Below are 18,127 nucleotides of genomic sequence, written 5' to 3'. Positions count from 1 at the left end.
TGCTACCGTTAAAAGGTGCACACTTGGAAGAGTAATATCATAAAGGACAGCATTTTTTATTTGAGGAGGACTAGAACCAGTTCTTGTATTTAATTTGATGTGTTCTGTGTTTTCCAGGGAGGAGTTGCAGTGTTAACCTTCTTTTTATTCCCTAATTACAGCAAAAGAGGCAAGCTCCAATTGAGAACCAGCTCTAAATGTCACCTGTTAAGCCTAATGACTCAGTGGTCCTGTAATTCAAGCCCAAATCTCCAGAAAAAAATTACAAGTGGAGACAACAGTATTATGCACCACTTTACCCCAAAAAAGGAGACTTCCCCATTCCTCAGTCAGCATTCAGCACTTGGAGATGTATTAACATGAATAATTTGAGTCAAGATTCGAGCCTGTCCTTAGCCATGCCAAGGAATCTGCAATTTTCAAATGGGACAGAACCACAGCAAAACAACCTACCTGAGGGTCAGCAAAGCTCCCATGTTCATTTGCACATGACGTTCATTTGCACATATTTGTCCCTGACTTGTTTCTCTAAAGACTGCAGATCTCAGTTACAACAATCCTCTTCAAATGGGAGTTGTCATGAGTCAGAGTTGAGCCAGAACAGTTCTGCCTTTTACTGTTAAGCCACACTGGGATAACTAAAATCAGCAGATCCGTGTTTGACACCAAGCTATCAATAACTCGAAGAGCTGGGTACTTCCTCATGTGAAAGTCACATCATTTATTTAGACATCTGATTCCAAGACCCAGGTAGGCAAGTTCAGAGCTTTATCCTTTAGACCCTTACCTTCATTCTGCCACCAATTCTAAATGTGTCAAAACCCCATACTTTTATACCTAATTCAATACCTTGATGGAGATTCTGTTGACTTCCTTCCACAAGGCAGAGCAGTGAGATCCCTCAGGTCAGGCACTCAGGTTTGTTACGCGCTTGTTAACGCAGTATCCAGCACAAACAGGATCTAGGGCCTGGAAGTGCTACTACAAAAGATGATAATAATAATAGTAGCTTAAGTAAAACCAATCAAAGATAAAAGCCAATAAACCATCCTCTGCTCCCCTTAAGAAAATTTGTTTATTCACCCCCTCACAAAGGAGGTTGCCCTATTTATCTGCCCGGAGAGCTCAGACATTCCTTGCATGTGCAGCACAGATGGTCAGCACACCACAAAAGGCAGAAAGGCTCACGGTGGACGTGTCTGGTTTCTGGATATACAGAAACCTGGTCAGAGCTTCTGCTCCAGCAGGGCTGCTATGCATCCAAAATCCCAAACAAATACAGAAAGCCATCAATATCCTTTGGACAACATTTCTTAGTGGAAAAGGAGACCATCCAGGGAAAAGGAGCTGCATGGTGACCTTGGTTGTGAGTCTTAATTAATTAGTGTACATAGATTTTTGTGAGATCCCAAGATGGGAGGTGCTAAGGAAGCAGAAGTATTATTTATTAAAGCTCAAGGCTCTGCTGTTTCTTTATCCTCAGATATTCTTCACGTCTGTTTTTGCATTCATGGCCATTGCTATTTCAAATTATTTCAGCTGTCTTGATCTTTTCTTTACCAAATGGAATAGCCCCAGGCAGAGGATATGCAGTATCTAGTAGCTCACATACTGGGTTGGCTCATTGCAGTTATTTATCTTATTCTTTTCTAATTTATTTACTGTTCTGATCCCAGTCCCGCTCTTCCTTTCATTTTATAGCCAGATACCAAATGTGGCTGCTCTCCATGGATAGAAATTACTCTGACAGTAAATGCCATTAATATTTTTACTACCTCACTAAATACACTTCTACAGCATGTGGAAGGGGTCTGCAAGGTCTGTTTTAGCAAACTGGGTATAAAAATAATTGCTAATTTCTCTGAAAACTGAAAGACAGAGCAGTTTGGCAGTAACCATTTTAGTTCCCAGGGTGGGCAATACAAACTGTAATCAAAGAATAAATTTGGGGGAACTGAGAATCAACTGAAACAAAGCAGAGCAGAAAGTTAATTTTGTAACACTCTGTGTTCTGTGACACAAACTCCACATAAGTTTTTGTCCTCCTTTAAGAAATTACTGAGTGCAGAACTGTACTCTATGTCATACATGAAAAAAATCGCTAAACTTGTTTCTGCTTTTGGAGGAGTCATTCTAGCTTTCAGTACTTAAAATACATCCCTCTTTTTCTTCAAAAACATAGGGTACAAATCTCTGCTTTTTTACTCAGCTTAGTAAAAACATAAATAAACCAGGAAATTAAAGCAAAAAAAAAAAAAGAAAAAAAAAAAGAAAAAAAAAAAAAAGAAAAAAAGCTACCTTTTCCACATCCTGTTGTGCCTAAATAGAACATGTTGTACCAGCATGTATGATTTCTCAATAAAATGTATCTCGGACACTTCAAAAGCTGACCATAATCAGGAGAGTTAAGTGAGGAATGTCAGCTTGGATGGGGATTGTGCTGCTTTTGTTGTACATTAGTTAAGCACGCAGGTTTGTGGGTTTTTACTTTATCTTGGATTTAAGTGTCGTGTAATTGAACTCTGTTACCTTTCTCAGTTTCCTAAGTGTTCCACTAAGTGCCTGTGGATTTGGGTTTAAGGATATTGTAGACAGATCCAGAGGAGACTGAAGTCTGTGGCAGAGGCCTCTGCAGATTTTGGCTAGTCCTCCACTGTGGAAACTAGGTCTTCCTCTCACTTCTTAATCCCCCTGGGATCAGCCCTCAGACATGTGCAGAAATAAGGATTCAAAAACATGAATTAGCTATGGAGCCACAGGCAAACCTCACACATCAGCAAAAACAGGTTTCAGAGAAGAGTGTCTTTGATTGTAGTGGGATCATTCACTTTACATTAATTTTATGCATTAAATTCACAGCCTTTACAGGATCACATCCTTAACAGCAATTCTGGGTTTGGGGTGTCCAGTCAGCTGTGTCTGGCCACTCCCCATCTTGGACCTGTGTCATTTTCACCAAAGCACAATTTATTTCCTTCAGTTACCTCATCACACCTGAGTCTTCATATAGATACTACAGCAGTAAACCCATAATTTTTGCAGTGGGGTGCTTGAACTCCTCAGACAGTGGTATCTCCATGTAACCAAACATGATAAACAAATAGTCAACAAATGCACTTCAGTAGATTTTACTACCTCTGAAACAGCCTATATTTCTATAAAAACCATGAGTTTAGGCTCCATGTGTCAAGTTCTGCATCAACACCCCTTTTATAGCCACAGCTCTGACAGGAAAAACCACCCCAAACCCCATTTAAAAACCAGACTCGTCACCCACTGCAGACACACAGGCGGGTGTTTCACATCACTGTATCACAATTTCCTTCATGGCTTCACAAGAGAACACTGCCTGGGTCTGGGGGAAAGGACCTGAAAGCAGGGACCACTTTAACTGACCCTGGGGGGTGATGTGGGGAGCAGCACCTTACTGAGGGGAAGAGCTCTGCTGAGGGGAGCCCCACCATGGCGGGAACCCAGCTGAGGGGGACAGACTTTCTCCACCATGGCAGAAATCCGCTTTGGGGGAATCCACTGTGAGGGAGACACTCTCCGAGGCGAGAGACCTGCTGAGGGGAGACCCATCAGGGCAGGAACCGGATGAGGGGGAGAGACATGCTGAGGGGAGACCCACCATGGCTGGAACACTCTGTGAGGGAGACACAGTCTGAAGGGAGACACATATTGTGGGAAGACTCATCATGGGATAGACTTGCTGAGGAAGAGACCTGCTAAGGGGACAGACACTTCAAGGGCAGACCCACAATGGTGAGAACCCTCTGAGAGCATATCCACGGTGTGGGAGACAGTCTGAAGAGTGAGACCTGTCATGGCGGGAACCCCCTGAGCAGGAATCCACTGTGAGGGAGACACACTCGGTGGAGAGAGACCCACTGAGGGGAGAACGCACCATGGGATAAACTTGCTGAGGGAAGAGATGCACTGAGGGGAGACTCACAATGGGAGAAACACACTGAGGTGGAGACACTTTCTGAGAGGAGAGACCTGCTGAGGGAACACCCACCATGGTGGGAACCCTCTGAGGGAGAATCCACAGTAAGGAGGATACTCTCTGTGGGAAGAAACCCACTGTGGTGGGAACCTACTGAGAGCATATCCACAGTAGGGCAGACACTTTCCAAGGGGAAAGACTTACTGAGGGGTTAGATCTGCCGAGGGATAGACTATCTGAGGGAAGAAACCTGATGAGGGGATAGACCCACTATGGAGGTGCCCACCATGGCAGGAACCTCCTGAAGGAAAATACATTGGCGGGGAAAGACTTTCTCAGCCGACAGACCTGCTGAGTTCTCCTCCACCATGTGATAGACCGGCTGAGGAGAGACCTACTGAGAGAAGACTTCCTGAGGGAAGAGACTTGCTAAGAGGAGCGAGACACACCGCAGAAAGATCTGCTGAAGTAAGAGATCACGTAAGGGGACAAACCCGCTGAGGGAATACCCACTATGGGGGGACTCGCTGAAGGGAGAGACCCTCTGAGAGGATACCGGCTCGGGAAGAGACCCCACGATGGGGATACGAGAGTAAAATTAGAGGAGTGGAGGGTTGGTCACCGTGGGGGAGACCCGCTGAGGTGGACATCACCGATGCCTCAGCTCTGCACGCTGATGCCACCCGGAGGAGCCGCTGCAGCAGAGCGGGCTGGTGGCTTGGGGGCAGTTTTGGGTGCTTGTGGTTGTTCGTTTGTGGGGTCTCTGTCCCCTGGTGGGGCACGACAAAGGGCGCGGGCGACACTCCTCTCCAGGGACACCACAACCCAGCCCCGGGCCCGGGCCCACCTGGGCCCCCTCAGCACCCGCGACGGGCCCAGCGCCCCCGGGCGGCGCGGCGCGAGCAGCAGCGCCGCCTGCCGGGCAGGGCGGGCACGCTCCCTGCCCTCGCTCCCTCCCGGCCCGTCTGTGCCCGCTTCCCCCCGGTTCTCCCGCTCCGCTCCGCCCGGCTCCGTCTGTCTGCAGCGCGGCAGCAGCTGCCGGCACAGATACGGTGTCTGCGGGCCGGGAGAGCGCGGAAACACCTGTTTCCAACATGGGGAAGGTGGGGAGGGAGAGCGAGCGGCGCTGCCCGTCTCCGCCGCGGGCTCCCTCCCCTCCCGCCGGCAGTAACCCGGCCGTACAGCCCGCGGGATCGCCTTTCAGAAAGATCGCATTCCGATTTTACACGTTCGGCTGAAAAACGCGTCTCGACCCTCTCCTCACGTGTTGTTTTTTTCCACCGTGTCCATTCCGGGGGATGGTGGGTGGGGGGCACGCTCGGGGCTGAGGCGGTGGCCGCACCGACGGACCTGGGGCTTCCGACAGCCCCGGAGCCACCGACCCACCCGTGGGCTCCGACCGACCGCCTCCGGGCCGGGGATCGCGGCTGCGGAGCCGGGAAGGGCCGGGAGCGGGGCCGGGGCTGCCGGCGGTGCGGGAGCGGGTGCGTGCGGGGGCTCCATGATTTCATCGTCGGCTGGCGGGGACCTGCCAAGAGCTGTTACGCCTCACTGCGATGTGTAGCTTTTTCCTGCCATTTTTTTCATAATAAAAGAGGGAGTGAAGCGGGCCCTTTTTTTTAGGGGAAAAAAAAAAAAAAGACCAAATGGATCAGAGGAAAGGGGGGGGGAGGGAAGCAATAGCCAAAGGGGATGCCAGTGAGGTGTGGCTTGCATTTAAATATCCAATATGTCAATGTAAGGGGAGTGTGTACGTATATAAAGTGCAGTTCGCATCCGACGGCGGGACACTGGATCCAGCGATGGGAGGCGCGGGCGGCGCGGGGCCGGGCCGGGGCCGGCAGCGCGGGGCCGGGCGGCCGCAGCCCGCGCTCTGAGCGGCCGCTCTGCCCGCGCCCCCGGGGCCGCTCCGCTCCGCGCCCATGGCCGAGGTGGGCGGCTTCCTGGGCGCGCTGGACCCCGACCTGCACGGCTTCCCCCCCGCGCTGGGCGCCGGGCTGCCCCTCGCCGACTCCCCCGGCTTCCTCAACGAGCGCCTGGGGCAGATCGAGGGGCGGCTGCAGCGGGGCTCCCCCACCGACTTCGCTCACCTCAAGGGCATCCTGCGGCGGCGGCAGCTCTACTGCCGCACCGGCTTCCACCTGGAGATCTTCCCCAACGGCACGGTGCAGGGCACCCGGCAGGACCACAGCCGCTTCGGTAAGGGGCCGGGGGGGTGCCCGAGCAGGTGCCCCGCGCGCACAACTAATTACCCCGCTAATATAAATCATCCCGGGACGGATATAATTGGCCTCCTAAACAAATGCGCTCACTCCACAGCAATGCGGGAGTTTTTATTTCCAATTTCCTACTCTCCCGGCGCTCAGCCTTTCTGCAGGTGCACTAAAACGTGCCTTCGCAAGAGGGGAAAAAAGTAAAAAAAAAAAAAAAATTTAAAGAAAGGAAAAAAGAGGACGGTGACCAGCTTTAGGTGTGCCTCTGAAGTTAGTGGTGAGGGAGGCAAAATAGAGACGTTCCTCGTTGGAATTTCTTGGAAATTCCTAGGTTGGAAAAAGAAATTCCTCGCTTTTTTTAGTTGTTGCTTTTTTTTTTCTTTTTTTTTTTTTTTTTTTTTTCTTTTTTCCTTTTTTAAAAACTCCTCCTTTTTCTGGAGTCTGGAGATATTTGTGAGCTGCTTTCTTTTACATGCATGACTTTGATTAGAAGAGCGTCTCCCCAAAGAGGGCAGGGATCTGGAGGGGTGTCAGGAGCTGGGTTTAGGAAAGTTCTTGGAAAGGAAAGGGTGAAGCCGAAGAGGGAAAAACACTTAGGGGACCTCGGAAAGAAAGAAGATGGAACAATAGGCAGAGCACTGTGGATTTACCTTGCCGCCCGGGATACAGCTGGAAGACTGCAGTGCCTGTATCAGTGGCATACAAGAGCAGTGACCTCTAATGAGACTATATGTAATCTTCAAAAAATGCATCCCAAGCCACAGGCGAAAGAGTACAGTCAGTTTGAGCACAGTAAGAGAAATTCCCGCTACTCCAGCATCTAGTGCAGGTGTCTGTATAAGCTATCAACAAGTCCCATGCCAGTGATCTCAGCTATGTTGTCAACAGGTTGCAAGACGTGCTCGCAAGACTTTTTATAGTTTTCAAGTGATTTAACTCCTCGGTGAAAGGAATTCTTTTTTTGCCTTTACTTGTTTGCAACCAGTCCGTTCTGATAGTCTGGGAAGTGCTGCCGCTGCTATTGTTGGAGGTGTAAGGCAGGTTTTTGGAACAATTGGGGAAGCTTATCTTTCCATAAACACCAGGTGTGTGCATGGCATGTCCCTGCCTAAATCAACAAGAAAGTCATAACCCGCGGGTCAGAGTCAGGTACTAATATGCTCGTGGGGCAAGTGTTCTTTAATTACCTCCTGAAAACACCCATCTTTTAACCTTTCATGCTGCAATACGCGATGGGTTTCCACGTTCAAAGAGTTGAAAGCAAACCCATTGCATCTGCTTGGTTTTAGTTCAAGCTGCCACGTAGTGTTTCTAGTCTATCAGTTCTTTTTCCTTACCTTTGAAAGAACTAAACAGCCAGTTTCAAATGCCAGCGTTTGTCTCAGGTCCATTTTTTAATAAAGATTGAGTAAAACAAATATATTTTCAAACTTGGAAAAAACATGTTAGACATGCTAAAACTTTTCATAGATTTTGCACACTGAAGCTTAAGTCACACAGTGCTTTCAATAAATCTAAACATTGGCATTCCCTAAGTGTTTTAGCAGTCCGCATCCAGCTCCGTAAACTAGACCAGACTTCAGATATTATAGTTTTCTGCTTCAGGGTTTTCCCAGAGGCAGTGTAAAATAAATAGTTATTTGTTGTAATTGCAAGACAAAGCCCCAAAGGATTAGACTGGAATCCTTGCGTTCAGATCAAGTTTGACTAAGCCTTGCTTCAGCAGAGACTCAAAGCAATAATGTATTGGCACACAGTATTCACCATCTGCGTTCAGTAGCCATGAATATTTAAATTCCAATGTTACTGGTATGGTTCATATTAGGATGTCATGTATCGATGCATTCCTAAATTTTGCATGCAACAGTCAGGAAGAAGTGACTTATAACAGGAATAGGCAGCCTGAGCAATTCTGGGGACTCCAAAACTGAGGTGAGGGACACAAAGGTAGACAAGGGGTTCAGGGAAGCACTTTAAAGCTGCCTTAAATCTTGGGGCATCTGCAAAAATACTTAAAAATCCAGGATGAAAGCCATGTGGCTGGAAAGTGCTCGATGGTACCATGAGCAGATAATTAATGTGCTCCATGGATGGCTGTCATGCCACAGCCCAGGCACGTGTCCAGCTGCAGGTGGGATGTAGGGTAGAACTGGACTTGGCATCCTCATCTCTTAATTTGGAAGGGTTTCAGGAATACACAGGCAGTATCTGCACCCTCCCATGTACAGCCATCCCAAAAGCTACCAGATGTGCATGATATCCACATCTTCCAGAGAGGAAAATAGCTAAAGCCCTGCTGATGCAGAACAGAGTCACAAGGTCCCAAATGTGAGGGTTAAAAAAGAAGAGATTCTTTGTACCACAGCATTTGGGGGTGTGACTGTAGGACACAGGGCAGGTACTGGCATCATCCACCCACACTGCCTGAGCAATCATAGGAACTACTGCCTCTTATCTGTCAAGGACTGGAGCCTTCCTAAATCACACCTGTCTTCTGGAATGTGGTATTTTATACTTGTAGAAACACAGATTCTTGCAAGAACAATGGAGTGCAGCTTATTTTTCCTAGAGGAGCTTTAATGCAAAATGTGGAAAAGCCCTCTAGGTTTCTTGGAAGAAAGCTCATTCTCGCAGTACAGAAGTGCCCAAATTCACTCTCTGAACTGGCAGCTCTGGCAAGGTCACCCCCAAAAGAATAAAGTGTTTTCCAAAATGTATCTGTCTCACTGCATCTGCTCAGAACCTTCCTCTACAAAGAAATAAAGGACGATCAAAATCTGGAGGGGGTCTGGACTGACATTAGCACCCCTATGACAATTCTTCTTAGAATGAAACTGAGAGAAAACTGCCAGGAAAATCCCTGCCAGGAGGAACTGCTCCTTTTCTGCCTCACATCTCTTTTACAGCAGCATTAAACAAGTGAACCCAACAGTGCTACTCACTGCAGTGGAGGAGAGAAACAGGCCTTGAGGTTGCACAGCAGACAAATAAAGGCAGAAAACGAAGCTCTTCTGGGGTACAAACCTGCTGATGGATATGTTACACAAGACTCCTAGAGAAGCTGCTGGGACCTCCAGAGAAAGTTTGGCTGTAATTTTGACATTCAGACTACAGTGCACCTGTTGCTGAACAGTTGTTGAGGTTTTTAGCCGAAGCTTTAGGTTTGTAGCCATTAATACAACATCTGATGTTTCTGTACCCCAGCTCCTGAATACAGTCATGTAAGAAGAGACAGGTGCAGGGAGCTGAATTGTTCTTTGAGGGATGGTTTAGAGTAAGGCGAGAGTGTATGGGTCTGGCCATGGCAAAGCTCAGGAGATTATTCAGTGCTTTGGTGGTAAATGAATCCAGTGAGAGTCTTAATCAAATCTCTCCAAGTCTTATCTGGAAAGGCTCAAGGAACAAAGAGAATGAATAATCAAAGTGAGGGAAAAAAAAGAAGCAAGTCCTGGGGGAAAGAAAAAAAGAAAGCAAAAGAAAAAAGAAAATCATGCTCTACCACAAAAACACACCGCTACAATTGGAAAGAGAATTCTTGAGCTGGCCCAAGTGGCCACTCCCTGTGCTGCTGGAGATCAGATGTACGAAGCTGCAATTTTGTCTAGAATTGGAGTGAGTTAAGGACAGGATGGATATCCGCCCACATATTTTCAGCTTCACTCTGTCTCCTGACTTTTGTGGGCTCAAGTTATGTTCTTAATGCTCTTTCAACATAGTCGTCTTCCATGCATGTCTCCAAGTGCCACTCAGAGATCAGAAGAGAGGAGTACTAGAAGGGATGTTGTCAGAAGAGATTGTCATGGGCACACCTTGGAAGAAATTTCATTTGCAAAACCCATATCTACCCAACCTGCACCAGGTGAGAGATGTCTCCTTCCTTCTCAGAGAGGGAAGATGCTGATGCTGCTCCTGGCTTGGTCCTTCCCAGTTCCTTGGAGACCTGGATTCACGTGCATCATAGAGAGCATGTGTGTGGGCATACTCAAGAAAAGATCTGGGTTCCCCTGCCTTAGACATTCCTCAGTTTCTCAACAGAACCAGCAACATTTTCCTGCTTCCCAGAAGTGACAGGAGACAAAAAAAGTGCTGGTGCTGAGGACTGTGTCTATACCTACAGGAAGGTCCATCTACCCTTCTTCAGTTACCTGATACGTTTCACTTGAATATTCCTTTGTCTCCAGCCTGGGGAAGAATCCCCCATTCCTGGGTGTATCTCTGTACTCCTCTTTTACTTCTTACGCTCCCTGTAGTTGTCCATCTTCCCTCACTCCCTTCTTTTCAAAGAGTGGCTGTGGTAATTTCTGGTCTGCGGATGGGAAAAAGCATTCAGCAGTTCAGTAACTCCCTCGTGTCAGAACTGGTGGGTAATGAAGGGAGGAAACCACCCCTCATCCTGCACCTCTCTCCTCCCTGTTTGGGATTCTTTTCAGCTAAGAAACCACAACAACTACCGAAAAGGGCAGAGCCTGTCTGGCTTGGAAAGGCTGCCTTCCCTGCCTGTGCTGCCTGTTCCTGCTGTTTCTGGAAGCAGGATGTGTCCCCAGGCCAGGATGTGTAGCTGGGCATATTTCAGCCTGTAAGATGGCTGCTCTGGTCCATAAAGCATGCTTTGTGGTGTTTGTTTCCCTGTTTGTCTTTAGGACTTGCCTCTCCCAAATCCATATTTCATGTCCCCTAGCACCAGCTGTTTTCAGGGAGGGTTGGATTAGATGCACAAGCCCCAGCCTGGGCAGGGGAAAAGGAGGACAGAAGGTTTGATGGAAGGCAGGAATTCCTGCAGCCAGCTTAGCTGCCAGCACCCCAGGATGAGTCTGTGCTGCAGGAAGGGGGTCAGGGGTGTCTGTCACTGTCTGGGCTGTCCTATACTTAGGCAGTGATGTGGTGTTGTCTGAGAGTTGTCACATTCATGCCCCAGGCTGAGGGGTGACCCAGAGCTGTGGCTGCCACTGAAGTCAGCTGGCTCAGGTGGCCACTTGTCACGCGGTGGCTTTAAACCAAGGCAATACTTTTAAGAGGAGCTCTGGGAGGTAACCCGATCAAAGGAGCATCAATTGCCCAGGGCTGGATGTTTTGGGAGCTATATTAGGAGAGCTGGAGCCACTCTAAAGGTTAGAACAACTTTCCCCTCCAGTCAATGGAGACATGCAGTTGTCAGATGAGATGAGGAAAACCCTCTTCCTTCTGCCTCCCAGCTAATTAATCCTGCACTGGAGACTGGCAAAACTGCCCGTGACCTCTACATAGGTAGTGTGTGAAATCCATAATAAAACAGTCCCACCACTGCCTTCAGGAAGCCTTCCTGGGAAGATTGAAGGTCCCCACCACTTGTGGTGTTGGGTAGGGGCCATTTGTTTTTAAGTGCTTCACCAAAGGTTCTCCTGTTACAAATCTTTCCTCCATTGAAACAGCTGCCAGCTGTGGGGGTGCAGCAGCCAGACCCTGCTATTTCTTTCCAGAGGAAATGAGGCTGCCCCTCATTTTTAAAGCATCTGATACCATCATAGCAGGCTGCAGCCCATGGGTAAAACAGTTGCTCATGCAGGAAGGGGTTCTGGCAGTAACAGTGGCAGGGGGTGACAGAGAAAGGACTGGCAGTGCCGCAGCTCCAAAGGCTGCAAAGGAAGATGCATTTTTACCTGTGTGCTTTGAAGCTGAATTTTATCCCTATGGCTTATATATACATTTTGGGTTGGCAAGTATCCCACTGGAGTGCCAGGATGAAGATGGTCCTCACGAACATCTCTTCTAGCACATTTAATTTCTTTTTACTGAACCCATGACTTTAAAACCTGTGGGACAATCATCTTATTCCAGAAGACAAAATTACACTCCTTTTGGTGAAGAATAAAACCCAGCATGGTAACAGCCTTCTGACATTGCTAGTGGCCAGGCACAAGATTCTACATCTGTCTTCTTGGTGATAATGATGAAAAAATCCAAACCCAAACCAACAAAACCTTGCAAAGCTTTTCTCATTAGCAAAGATAATCCCTCTTAGGCAACTCAAATTCACAATGCTGGGGAGAAGCCCAGACTGGAAATCAGAAGATTGCACGCAGATGAGACTACAGAGTTAAGAACTGTATTGTTACTGGGAATGGCTGGTTTGTTTTTGTTGCTGGAGCCTGATGTTGGTTTTTTTTTTTCCTCTGTATGATTTGCAGTTCTTTTCTTTTTTAGGGATTTTGGAGTTTATTAGCCTGGCAGTGGGGCTGGTGAGCATCCGTGGGGTGGACTCCGGACTCTACCTCGGCATGAATGAGAGAGGCGAGCTCTATGGGTCGGTAAGTTCAGGCTGGGCTGGTTCCACCCTGTCCCACAGCCAGCACTGCAGCCTGTGGCCATGTCACAGGCCCCCCACGTCCTCGGGGTGCCACTGATCTCCATCCTACCCTTGACACCACTGCTGTTTTAACATAAATGATACATAGGAAATTTGGTTTGAGGGAGGACTCACTCCTGCTGTGAGAGCCCCCAGCAGTGCCCAGCCCCCAGACATCACACTGAGGTTTTGCCTTTCAAAACTGGTGTGGCAATGGGCAGATAAAGGCAGGGAGAGATCTAGCATAAAGCCAGGAACTGTTTATGTGTTTTCAGAGCCTGAGTAACACACTAGTTATATTCTCCTCGTGGTCAGGTCTGCACCTATCTGCAGGTCTTACCTTTGTATTACGGCTCTTTAACCAACAGAAGCTGAAATTGTGGCCTTGTGAAATTGGAGTATTACTGTAAAATTCTCTGTAACTCCTTTTAGGAGTTTAGGGCTGCTGCTCATGATTTCCTAGAAGTGCCTTTTTCAGGCTAAAATTTTCCATGTTTTGACTAAAAGCCCCAAGTGTAAACTCGTTAAGTGTTATGACTTACAGTCAAAATGCCAGGTCTTAACAGCTGGGCAGAGGTGCTTCCTACAGGTTCATTTAACTCAGTTCCTAATTATTTAGCTAAATTAAGGGTAGATCACAGTAAAAATAAAATTAAATAAAATAAACCAGTTTTAAACCAAAGCAGAAGGCAGAACTTCCTCTCACCATCTGATAAGCCTCAGTGTATGAGTTAAAACTCATGCACTCTGCACACACATAAACTGTTAGAAAACCTTTGATTGGCAAACAGCAAACCATGAGTTTAGCTCATTTTTCCTTGTTCCATTTCCACCTGAGACTGCCACAGACCCTTCCACCATTTAAGACACAATTGCTGATGTTTATGTGAGATAATTGCCCAGAGAAGCTGTGGCTGCCCCTGGATCCCTGCAAGTATCCAAGGCCAGGTTGGATGGGGCTTGGAGCAACCTGGGATAGTGGAAGGTGTCCCTGCCCATGGCAGGGATGAACTTTAAGGTCCCTTCCAACACAAACCACTCTGTGATCCTCTGATCATCAGGTACTGCATGCATCAATAACTGTTCTTTTCCCACCTCATTTCTGTAACAGGTTCTACCCTGCACAGCAGTTAAATGCAGAGAAAGTGGTTAAATATAAAATGTGCAAAACAGAAAAAAGAAAAATCACCAGGATTCCATAAAACACAAAATCTCCTGAAGCACGCTTCAGAAAGCAGAGCTGGAGCAGCACCTCTCCTGTCAAACTCTAAGGCTGCTCAGCAGCTCCTGGAGTTTCAGCTTTCACTTGTGCCTGCTGGAGAACATGAGCCCATGTAGCCCCCCCTTCTTTGTCTTCAAACCCTGCAGCTCTGATTGTGAATCGAGTTTCATGATGGGTTAATTAAATTCTAGAGCCTGTGTTCATGTTACAACACAGAAACAAAAATAGGGTAACATTTTACAGCACTGAATCTGGAAACAGAATTGACCTGAAGACAGTCATGGGAGCTGTCCCTGCCCATGGCAGGAGGTTGTAATGAGGTGATCTTTAAGGTTGTTTCCAACCCAAACCATTCTGGGATCTTGTGCACCAGGCAGGACGCTGCAGGGACACACTCAAAAGGCTGCTCCAAACTGTGCCGGCGTCACGAGCCAGGTCCCCAAATAACCCTGGAGTTTTAAAATCTGGACACGTGGGTTGTACAATGATGGCTTTTGGAACTCAAAAGCCACTACAGTATTCTTAATTAAAGGTCCATAAAACAGTGCCTGACAACAGCATTAGCATTACAATGGTATTTTGGGAGATCACAGTACAGCGGTATTTTTAAATCTTCAGCAAGTTTATTATTTCCCTCTGTGCCAATTTTGCCTGATGCCTGTGTTGATGCAGCCAGAGCCAGCCATCCCCACAGGACACGTGGAGTCCCCTCGGGACACAGAGCTTTTCCTCCTGTCCCTCTTGACCTCGTGCCAACATTTCTGTAAAGCTTCCCAAGGATTTCAGAAATGCCACTAATACCTAGGGCAGCAAAAGTCATGGGCAGCACCTTGCCTGCTGCCTGTGTGGTGTCAGGTTCAGTGGGGACATCCCGGGGTTTGGAAAGCAATAAATCACACCTTGCAGAGTCACCCCAGACTTGCCAGACATTTTCCACAAACACTGTACTCCAAACTGCCCAGTGGAGCACAGGGGAATGGGGGCAAAGCAGCAGCCAGAGTTCAGCCAGTCATCAGGTTCCAACGTATTCCAAGTAGATGGCATCCGAGAGGAGGGAAAAAACCCAGCCTGTATTTATTGACCGATCTGGGAAGAGAAGCCTGCAGCTCCCTGGGTCTCAGATGGCCAAGGCTGTGGCCTAGGACTTTTGGAGGGCTCACAACTCACCTCAGGCTTTATTTAATTAGCAGCAAAACATTGAAAACAGGTTCTGAGCACAGGTGAGCTGCTGGATTGTGTTACAAAACACATCTACTGCAGGCAGTAACATTTACTGAGCACTCCGTGTGCCACGGAGGGGACACATTCCCTGCCCGGATAGTTTACAGCAGAGGGACAGGGGCTGTAATATTAGAGCTCTCTACACTTGCAGGCTGCCCTTCAGCTGAAAGGGCTCCCAGTCACCCCTGTGGTATGGGATGGGGTGGCTGGACCCTCTGTGACAGCACAGCAGGGCTGGTAAACCCACCTGTGTCCTCGTGGGGCAGAGGGACAGCCTCGCTCCCCACTGCAGCTGGGCACGTGGAGATGGGAGGGAGAGGGAAGGAGCACTGGACATGAACGAGAAGTCCATCATCAAACAGCCACTGCCAGGAGCCCGCTGTAAGGGCTGGATGGGAAGGCTGGCTGTGGCTGTGGTGACACCAGTGCCATCTGTCCCCTCATGCCAGCATGAGTTGCAGCAGCCACACAACCTCATCACGTCACCTATCACCACCCTAAATCTTCCCTGGGGTCTGACATCCCACGTCCCTCTGGCTCTTGTTACATCCTCCCACCACAGCTCACTGACACTCCAGGAGGTGAAATCCTGAGCAATGCTTTCATTCCCATCTCAGTGCATCCAACTGTGTGCCCTGAACTTCCAAAGCAGTGCTTGCTCCTGTTTTCCTGTTTAGACCCTTCAGATGTGCTGCTTGCTGTTTCTCTCACCCAAAAGGTGGGATTTGGGATGTGTGGTACCTTGGAGGGGGCTGCTGCAGGGGCACGTGTCCCTGCCTGGTGGCACGACCACCCCAGCAAACTCAAACTCACACCTGGACAGGTTTGGAGCTTTGCTGTGTGCTTGTCTCATTTATTAACGGAACGCCTTTGCAAAATCCACACCCACCTTCTCCTGCTTTTGTCTCCTTCCTCCTGCAACTCCAGAGGTCCTTGGGTCTTGACTTGGGCCCATTTCCAGCTCTCATCCAGGGGAAACATCCCCGGCAGCACAGCCCTCATCCTCAGGGGAGCCAGGAGAAGGCAGCTGGGAAAATGCTAGAAAAACAAAGTAAGGAAGGGTGGCAATGTTTTCTCTTTTACCTTTTTGACACGAGTGTCTCTTTGTTCCCCTGCTGCGTTGCCCACGGCAGAAGAAGCTCACCCGGGAGTGCGTTTTCCGCGAGCAGTTCGAGGAGAACTGGTACAACACGTACGCCTCCACCCTGTACAAACACCCCGACTCGGAGCGCCAGTACTACGTGGCCCTCAACAAGGACGGCTCCCCCCGCGAGGGGTACAGGACTAAGAGACACCAGAAATTCACCCACTTCTTACCCCGGCCTGTGGACCCTGCCAAAATCCCTGCCATGTACAGAGACCTCTTCCACTACAGGTGATGGTTCCTGCAGTGTCAGTGTACATACCTGGGCTCCCAAGCTTTTTCCCAGAGCACTCTATTAATAGTCATTCCATCATTCCTGTAAGCGTAGATGACCTAGGGAAGCACTTACATTGAATTCAGACACTGCTGTTCCTCCTTGTTTCCAGTGTATATCGAACCTGGGTTATTTATGGGGCGGGGGTAGGGGAAGGGAGGGAACCCTACATTTAATCTTACATTTTTGTTCACTTTCGTTACCTGGTTGCTACAAGAGAGGCTGAATATTCAATGTTATGGTTGCTTAAAGGAACGAGCAGGTCAGCGAACCTGATCACTGGGGAAAAGAAAACCCCAAAACAACCTAAAAATGAAGAGAAGAAAACAGAGACCACAGAACTGCTGCAGATGCTGCTGCTGAGCTGGGATAGCTCCTTGCTAAGGAAAAGCCTTTGAGTGGTGCCCTGCTTAAGCAGTCTGGGAGTTTGCCACATGGATGATGCTCCATGGACTGGTCCTGATTTGTGGGGTTCTTCCTGCTGTTGGGGTGGGAATGGGGCGAGGAACATTATTCAGATGTAAGCATGGATACTGTGCATAAGGACAAAACTATTTATAAAATGTATATGATATTTATTTTATATATTTATTTATTTCAAAATAATTTTATTTTTAATGAGAGATGCTATGACCGGATTTTCATCAGGAAGAATAAGGTCCTACTGAAACAGGAAAAAAAATGAGTTTTAAGAGCTTATCGGCAATAAAATTGTCTTTATATTGTAGATTTCTTGCTAGCCCTTTTTTTTTGGCACTCTTCAACAACTAACCCAGTATTCCCCCAGCAATATGAACAATAAATCCACCTCAAAAAAGGGCTTTGTGCAGTAAAGATCAGTTACCTAAGCACCAAACTCCTGCGGGAAGATGACATCAAAACTCAGGTCTGGGAAACCCCAGCTCGGTCCTTGGGGCGTGAGGCATCTCCGTGGATTTACCATCCTGCTCAAAACCAAGAGGACAAACATTTGGAGCATCTGCTATGTTTTGGATGGACCCATCAGATCTGCAATAAAACCAGCACATCTTCCATGAGATTTACCTGCAGCACCATGAAAAATCTGTGGAGAAATAGAAAGCAACAACAGCAATTCGAAAACCCCTGGCTTTTAGGCAATTACCGTGGATGAGGATCATCCCTGCAGGCAGTGCTTGGATGTTCATGGCTGTGTGGCATTTTTTCTGCAGAAGCTGCCTGGTCCCACAGTCTTGTCACCTTTCCTCTCCTCCAACTGGGCTCAGCAAACCTGATGGCATTTGGCAGCCCTGAGCCAGCTCCCTATTCCCAGCTGGTGCCCAACAGTGCCAAGGAGCCCCAGAGCCCTCCTCCAGTCAGGCCAGGCCAAGGACACTCATGGGGAGGCTTGGCTGTGCCAGCACACTAGTGACACTTGTGCCACACGTCTGTTACACTTGGGATGTCACAGACTGCAGGGAAAGCCTCCAGCAATGGTGCCAGTTCATGTTCTGTCCCCTGATCAGCAGAGAGGGATTTCAGCACACGGTGGGAGCAGCAGTGTGTGGTTGCAGAGGCACGGGCACTTTGCAGCACCAGGAGAGGCTGACAGCAAACAGGATTCTCTGGAGCGTGCAAAAACCTGAACAACTACAGCTGAGGTGGCTCTGGGTTTTCCTTATCACAACTGCTTTGTCCACAGTGTTGTTTCTTAACCTCCTCCTTGCAAAACCATCGTGGTAAAATCTCAGCTCCTTCATCTTCAGCCTGTGAATTCCCAGGACGTTTTCACTGGCCTAGAGATGATCCGCACACCAGCTTCTT

General features: G+C 48.3%; 1 protein-coding gene across 1 annotated transcript; it reads left to right on the top strand.

Annotated features, from left to right (window-relative positions):
* Positions 1 to 5,843: 5,843 nt before the first annotated feature.
* On the top strand, positions 5,844 to 17,072 carry FGF16 (fibroblast growth factor 16). Its single transcript, XM_014877235.2, has 3 exons — positions 5,844 to 6,148; positions 12,343 to 12,446; positions 16,061 to 17,072. Exons 1-3 carry the CDS (start codon positions 5,872 to 5,874, stop codon positions 16,304 to 16,306), a joined length of 627 nt encoding a protein of 208 aa, XP_014732721.1. The 5' UTR covers positions 5,844 to 5,871; the 3' UTR covers positions 16,307 to 17,072.
* Positions 17,073 to 18,127: the final 1,055 nt, after the last annotated feature.

Source organism: Sturnus vulgaris, chromosome 14 (assembly GCF_052056855.1).
Source record: "Sturnus vulgaris isolate bStuVul1 chromosome 14, bStuVul1.hap1, whole genome shotgun sequence".
Classification (NCBI taxonomy): Eukaryota; Metazoa; Chordata; class Aves; order Passeriformes; family Sturnidae; genus Sturnus; species Sturnus vulgaris.
This window is presented reverse-complemented; position numbering and strand designations above follow the sequence as displayed.